This window comes from Nematolebias whitei, chromosome 15 (assembly GCF_014905685.2).
Source record: "Nematolebias whitei isolate Nwh7 chromosome 15, NemWhi1, whole genome shotgun sequence".
Classification (NCBI taxonomy): domain Eukaryota; kingdom Metazoa; phylum Chordata; class Actinopteri; order Cyprinodontiformes; family Rivulidae; genus Nematolebias; species Nematolebias whitei.
Genome location: NC_056512.1, coordinates 7,124,515 through 7,132,591, shown reverse-complemented (window position 1 = coordinate 7,132,591; position 8,077 = coordinate 7,124,515). Strand labels below are relative to the sequence as shown.

Here is an 8,077-nt window from a genome sequence, read left to right as displayed (position 1 = left end):
TAGTTTTTTATGTATGTGAATGTTTCTGTAAAGTGCCCTGAGACAACTTCTGCTGTGATTTGGTGCTATAGAAATAAACTGAATAGAATTGAATTGAACTGAGCCTGCTCTATTTCAACCCTGACAGCTGCCCCCACTTTAGGATTTAATACAGTTGGACATGAACATTGGTAAACTGAGACCAGTTTGTTTAACAATTATCATTTAAAGATACGTGTTTTTTTAGACTTAACCAAGTTAAGAAGGGTTTCAAACTCCTGCAACGCTTTCTCAAAAGAAAATTGTTGCTCAAATATTTTGAACAGCCTCCAAGACTCAGGAAATTAGGAACTGCTGCAAATGTTTTGAGACATTTTAGAGACTCCCTCATAAAGCTCGTTTGCCAACAAGTGTCCAACAGTCGCAGCCCAGAGGGACGCCACCTGAAGGTTCATAAAGGCTTGTGGCAGACCCACAGAGAATCTGGGTGGGACTTGGTGTGTTCACAGATGGAGCTCATCTGGATCTTAAGGTCAATCAAAGAGACTCACCATGACACTATCAGAACCCCCTGTCGAGGTAAAACCGCTCCCCATTGGCCATTTTTTTAGTCAACATCTGCACCAGTCACAATTCAGGACGACCAGAAAGTGTTTCCTCAACGAAAAAGGCTCCATTTTTAATTTTTTCTCTCTCTTTGTTAAAAAAACAGCCTTCGGGTTATCCTGTCCTCATTCAACCATCATTGCATCAAAAACAAAGAAAAAAAAAAGAATAAAATAACAAAAGCAACAAGACATTACAAAAAAAAAAAAAAAAAAAAAATGTCTTCTTAAAAAATAAAAAAAGCTATTCAGGACTATCAGCTCTTATTTTCTTTGTTTCTTCTTATATAAAACACCAGCAAGCACAAAAAAAAATCAATACTGAGGTAACTTTACCCTGAGGTAGGTTTTTTCTTTTTCTTCTTTAATATGTTCTAATCTTGGCGAAAGCGTCCATTTTGACCCGACCCTCATTAAGAAATGCAGGCGGGGTGTGGAGGCTTCGCCCACAGGCCTTTGGCAGAGCAGGAGAGGAAAACCCAGAAACTACTCCTGGTCCAGTCGGATTTTAACGACTGCTGAGTGCAAGGTGAGGAGCTTTGGAAGACTTGGTGCTCGGCCGAGGCCGCTCTTCTCCTCAGAGGCAGGTTTGTCTCGCAAAGACAGCTTCAGTGCCAGAATGTTTCCAACACTGAGGAGAAAGTCCTCCTAACAGAAATCTCCTGTGCAGGACGAGTGCAATAATCAGAACCCTTCAGACACTCAGTCTGTCTGTTATTGCTGGACTTACTGGTGCAGCAGAACCTCACACTTGACTCCAACGTGTTCACCTGAGGGGCCGGGCTAACTCACATATCATATATATATAATATATATAAAATATGCCATGTAAGGGGCAGGACACCGACCAGCAAACATCTGCTGGCAGTAGTTTTGAGCTGAGCCGCTGCATTAGAACTGCAGGACCAACTACAACCGCCACTCCCCCTTACTATCTCTGGCCGCGCTGGCCACCACACTGCAAAGCATGGAAATGGGTGCCGAGGGCCACAACCAGAGGCCCCACCCATACAGAACACCCCATTATTTTTAAAAAAAGGCAAGGTGGTCAGACGCAGCATTTCTCAACAACAACATGAAGATTATATATTTACAACCTCATATTTTCTCGACGCTCTCTGCTGTTCAGAGAGGTGTGTAAAGAGCAGTGTTAACATCTGCGGCCCCTCTTCATAGCTCGCTGTGTCGGCCTGGAGGTGGGGGGTGGCCCCCGCACCTCCGGAGCCTCTGCAGCAGTTTCCTCACTTCCTCTCCCGGCTTCGCCTCACTGCATTTCATCAATAATAGCTCTGAATAAAACATTTCTATACATATATCTCTATGTTAAAAAAACCACCTTTAAAATAAAGGACTGGGTGCAGATGGTTGGAGAGGTCTGTACAGTGGTGGGGGTGCACTTTATCCTCCTGCATGTCTGCGGGTGGGTTTGAACAAAACTAGGTCGTGTTGTTGAAACTTTATCGAGACACATGAGCAGGACTCCACCCCCCCACCTCCATCCCTGTTTCCTCATCCCTCCATCTCCACTCAGGCTCTCCTCTGGCCTGGCACTGGGTCTGTTTTGAACGTTCTTTACCTTATAACCTTTATTCGTTTCATCTTTGATTTCACCTTCGCTCTATAAAGATCTGTCTTCTGACTCTCGCTCCCTGCTCGTCTCGGGGTCTGTGTGTTGCTCTTTTTGTATCTGTCCGTCCGTTTGTCTGTGCACGTGTCCGTCAGGTGGGGTTGGGGGCCCCGCGGGCGTGTGAGGAACCCTCACTTCCTGCGCGGCTGGTGGTCCTGAGTCAGTCCTTGTGTCGGGCTGCCCATTTCAGTGAAGCCCTGAGGGTGGGGGCTAGCGCTCATGCCCATCCCGCCTTTCTGTGACATTTTGACCTGGGTCAGGATGTCTCGGATCTTCCTCTGAGCCAGCTGGGGGAGAACAGAAGTTAAAAGGAAAATGGTCAAGATGTTTTACTGTCGAGAAAACTACAAAAGAAAATAAAAAACAGTTTAAAGTGTGTTTATAAAGTACTTGTACACATTAATGTGCTCACATTTAGTCTTCAAAGTGTTCAAGACAGACCAACACAAAGCAGTGCACTCTTTACTTTATTCTTTTACAATTAAACTAAAACTAGCGGTACGCCACTGGTCCCAGTCGTTGAGTAATTTGAGGAGTGAATGTTTGTAGTTTTTGAGATGAGTGTTCGTCTGGACTGGAACTGATCTGGGAATGTTAGTAAACCTAAATGTTTTTGATTCAAGTAGTAGTTACACTGTGGAAAAATAACAGGGGTATGGTGCAGTGCAAAGTGACGGATACTGGCGAGTGGAGGGAGACATTTTATTCACAACCAGGTGCAATGGGGGGGTCAGGCGGTGGCCAGTGGTGGCCTTGACCCCCACACATTAATCTTCGGCTACTTCGTTCAAGGAAACTACAGGTGCTGGTCATAAATTAGAAAATCATGTAAAAGTTGATTTATTTCAGTAATTCCATTCAGAAAATGAAACTTGTATATTATAGTCATTCATTACACACAGACTGATATATTTCAAATGTTTATTTCTTTTTGTGTTGATGATTATAACCAACAACTAATGAAAACCCCAAATTCAGTATCTCAGAAAATTAGAATATTGTGAAAAGGTTCAATATTGAAGTAGGGGTGCGAATCTCTCAGTGTCTGGCGATTTGATTCAGATTTTTGGTGTCACGATTCGATCCAAAACCGATTTTCCGATTCAGAAACAATTTTTCTATTGAAATGGTCATAAATTTTGTTTCAATTATGTAACCGACAAGCTGAAAAGAATAAACAACAATGTAAACAAATAGAACATTTATTTAAAACAATAAGTTCAGGTTCTTTACTGTGTCAAATATTTTTGCATCATTTTATATTTATACCAAAAATAGGACAAACTATAGGAGTGCATAAAATTATGTAACTTAAATTACCAGTATTGGCTTAGCTTAGCTGCCTGAAATTTTCTTAAAAAATAATAAAAAATAAAATGAAAATCTAGGAACAAATAGTCCATCCATCATTATCTTTACCCACTTCTTCCTTTACGGGTCACTGGTATCACTGGTGCCCATATCCAGCCATCACTGTGTGAGAGGCAGGGGACACCTGGACAGGTCTCCAGTCCATCACAGACAAATAATTCAAAATATATAAATACAACAGTAAACAGACTTCAGCCTACCATACATAGTACATTAACCTTTAACTCAAAATAAAATACAGACTTCACAGTTTTGTTTTACCATATTGCTATATTTTCTAAACTTAACATAATATGAAATATACAGACTTAAAAAGTCTTAACCATATTGATTCGTATTTAGTAAATATTTAACAAAATTTCAAAACCTGTGCAAATTTGCACAAATTATAAACCATAAATTTTATCATTTAGAACTGGCTCCAGGAGATGTGTCTCAGCTGGCCTCTAGAAACGTTTCGCCTTCAATCCAGAAGGCTTCATCAGTCAAGGAAACACACAACAAAACTGATTCTCCCCCCCAACAGCTTACTCCAAAGTGGAACAAACCAGTTCTGCTTGTGATAAGTTTCAGCACAAAAAAACAAACAAAACTGTCCAGATGACCTGACTGAAAAATGTTGGATTGTATACCTGGATTACTGAGCATGAACTTTGTTGTTTTCAACCAGTTTGACAAGACTGTCAACAAGGAAGAGGGCCGGCAATGGAGGAGGGGGGCGTACCAAAGAGACCATCTTATCACAAGCATAACTGGTTTGTTCCGAGGAAGCTGTTGGGGGAAGAATCAGTTTTGTTGTGCGTTTCCTTGACTGATGAAGCCCTCCGGACCGAAGGCGAAACGTTTCAGCATAAAAAAACAAAAAACAAAAACCAGTCCAGATGTCCTGACTGAAAAATGTTGGAATGTGGTAGGAAAAAAGTGTACAAACAACAGGGATAACTGCACCCTGGAAAGGATTGTGAAACAAAACCCATTTCAAAATGTGGGGGACATTTACGAAGAGTGGACTGCATCTGGAGTCAGTGCTTCAAGAACCACCACGCACAGACATAAGCAAGACACAAGTTTTAGCTGTCACATTCCTTGTGTCAAGCCACTCTTGAAGAAAAGACAGTATCAGAAGTGTCTCGTCTGGGACTGCTGCTGAGTGGTCCAAAGTTATGTTCTCTGATGAAAGTAAATTTTGCATTTTCTTTGGAAATCAAGGTCAAGCCAAGGTTCCTCATGTCTGGAGGAAGAGAGGAGAGGCACAAAATCCATGTTGCTTGAGGTCCAGTGTCAAGTTTCCACACTCAGTGATGGTTTGGGGTGTCATGTCATCTACTGGTGTTGGTCCACTGGGTTTTCTGAGGTCCAAGGTCAACGCAGCCACCTGCCAGGAAGTTTTAGAGCACTTCATGTTTCCTGCTGCTGACCAACTTTATGGAGATGCAGATTTCATTTTCCAACAGGACTTGGCACCTGCACACAGTGCCAAAGATACCAGTACCTGGTTTAAGGACCATGGTATCCCTGTTCTTAATTGGCCAGCAAACTTGCCTGACCTTAACCCCAAAGAAAATCTATGTGGTATTGTGAAGAAGAAGATGTGATACACCAGAGCCAACAATTCAGAAGAGCTGAAGGCCACTATCAGAGCAACCTGGGCTCTCATAACACCTGAGCAGAGACACAGACTGATTGACTCCATGCCACGCCGCATTGCTGCAGTAATCCAGGCAAAACGAGCCCAACTAAGTATTGATGCTCATACTTTTCATGTTCATACTTTTCAGTTGGCCAACATTTCTAAAAAACATTTTGTTTTATTGGTCTTAAGTTATATTCTAATTTTCTGAGATATTGAATTTGGGAGTGGTGGTGCAGAGGTTAGAGAACGTGGGCCTGTGATCAGAAGATCGCTGGTTCAAGCCCCGGTACAGACAACATCAAAAATGTGGGTGAGGTAGGTGAAGCACCCACACCTGCCCCACCCTCATTCCTCCCACTATGGGCCCTTGAGCAAGGCCCTTAACCCCCCACCATCTGCTCCTCCGGGTGTCCTAGATAGCAGCTCTCTGCTCCACACAGAGGGCTGTGGTAGCTCGGTGGTCGTTGGTTGCGTCAGGAAGGACATCTGGCGTAAAAATAACTGCCATGTTTTTGTGCGACTTAGTTTGCTGTGGCGACCCTTGAAGAAGGGAGCAGCCGAAAGAAGAAGAGAAAAACAAAAAAACAAAACTGAATTTGGGGTTTTCATTAGTTGTCAGTTATAATCATCAACACTATCAATGAATATAATATACAAGTTTCACTTTTTAATGGAATTACTGAAATAAATATGTTCTTAAAAATATATATAATAAATATGTTGATAAATAAATAATAATAATATAATATTATTATAATAGCATAATAATATAATAAATATGTTCTTAAAAAGTTTTTCTAGAATTGCGCCACTCAAGGTGGCTGCATGTTGGAGCAGCTCTGTTACTTTCATTCTGAGATTTTGCTTTTGGAAACTTTAATTCCTCTTTTTCTGGATGTAAATCACAATTTTTTGGATGATTGTTTCCTCTGGTATCAGATGCTGTGCAGCTGGAAGGCTTTTTACTGAAACTTGTTTAGTTTTGGACATTTGTTATGATGCATAACCATGGCAACAAGGCAGTTTTCTACAACCAACAGCAGCTGATTTAACATCTCAAAAACTCAAATAATATATCAACTACAGCCCCGAATCTCAGATGAGTTGAAAAGGATGTTCTGTGGACGCATTCTCATCTACCTGCCAGCTGTGCTTGAGTGCCTGACCACTGAGATCATGGAATTAGCAGGAAACACGGCTCATGACAGCGGAAGAACAGGATCGTCCCTCAGCACTTACAGCTGGAGATCCACAGCAATGAGGAGCTCAGCAGAATGCTGGGAGGAGTGGTCATCGCTCTGGGAGGAGTTCTGCCCGGCATTCGGACGGTCCTACAGCCCGAGGGAACCGAGAGTCCAACCGAGTCTGGGTGGACGGCTCAGACAGCATCTGCAGCCAGTTTCTTAGGATCCACTGTGGGATGGACCTTTACAAGAGATCCTTCCTGTCTACAGCATCAGCATCTATAACATCTCTCAATGAAATGAGGATAACGAGTTCCAACAACAAATAATTTCCCTTTGGGATTAATAAAGTCTTTTTGAATTGAATTGAAATCAACTTTTTCATGACACAGTTTTCTAATTTTATGACCAGCGTTGTATACTTAAGCAATATAAAAACTTTCTAGTTTCATAGTTTCCTCAAATGAAAGGGGTGGTCAGTTTACGTAAATATAGGGTGGCTGCCAGGGCTTAATTTGAGCCGTATCCTGCCAGAACAAGATCCGGGAGCTCACTTATTTTTGACAGGTGCGTTATGGTAACTTTTTGCTTGGGTGCGGTAACTCTCGGGCTTACTAATATTAAAATTATGAATAAATATGACGACCTTGAATGAATAAAACTTATATTGGATATGTACACTGAAAATAATTACATAAACACTCATTTTAAACACAACAGCCACTTACGATTTCTTAATATTGCATATGAGCTGCCTAGTCAAGTAAGCATTTCTGCCTCTAGCCTTAAAAAAAATCTCCACCCCTAAAAGAGTGGTGGGGTGAGTGCCGAGCTAACCAGGCAGTCAAGCGCGGGCAGGAGCCCACAGGCAGCTGCCATGAACAAACGGAGGAGGCGCCTGGAGGTTTCACATGTGGAGTCGGACAACAAAGAGCAGGACAGTGAATTCAATGTATAAGAGTCAGGCTCGGAACCGTCAAGTAAGGGGGATGGGTGGCAAGAATGCATGACAGAAGCGTTTGAGTGTTTACAAATGTAGGTGAATGTACAAACCGGATTCCAAAAAAGTTGGGACACTAAACAAATTGTGAATAAAAACTGAATGCAATGATGTGGAGGTGCCAACATCTAATATTTTATTCAGAATAGAACACAAATCACAGATCAAAAGTTTAAACTAGAGAATGTATCATTTTAAGGGAAAAACATGTTGTTTCCAAATTTCATGGCGTCAACAAATCCCCAAAAAGTTGGGACAAGTCCATTTTTACCACTGTGTGGCATCCCCCCTTCTTCTTCCAACACTCAACAGACGTCTGGGGACAGAGGAGACCAGTTTCTCAAGTTTAGAAATGGGAATGCTCTCCCATTCATGTCTAATACAGGCCTCTAACTGTTCAATCGTCTTGGGCCTGCTTTGTCGCACCTTCCTCTTTATGATGCGCCAAATGTTCTCTATAGGTGAAAGATCTGGACTGCAGGCTGGCCATTTCAGTACCCGGATCCTTCTCCTACGTAGCCATGATGTTGTGATTGCTGCAGAATGTGGTCTGGCATTATCGTGTTGAAAAATGCAGGGTCTTCCCTGAAAGAGATGACGTCTAGATGGGAGCATATGTTGTTCTAGAACCTGAACATAGTTCTCTGCATTAATGGTGCCTTTCCAGACATGCAAGCT

The 8,077-nt window shown here is 42.1% G+C and overlaps 1 protein-coding gene across 1 annotated transcript in view; it reads right to left on the bottom strand.

The window, feature by feature from the left end:
* Positions 1–842: 842 nt before the first annotated feature.
* The window catches only part of igf2bp1 (insulin-like growth factor 2 mRNA binding protein 1), an 84,115-nt gene continuing 76,880 nt past the window's right edge, over positions 843–8,077 (bottom strand). Inside the window, exon 15 of the mRNA XM_037688794.1 lies at positions 843–2,498. Within this exon, the coding sequence (XP_037544722.1) occupies positions 2,343–2,498 (156 nt within the window). The 3' untranslated portion in view covers positions 843–2,342. The remainder of the gene's footprint in view (positions 2,499–8,077) is intronic.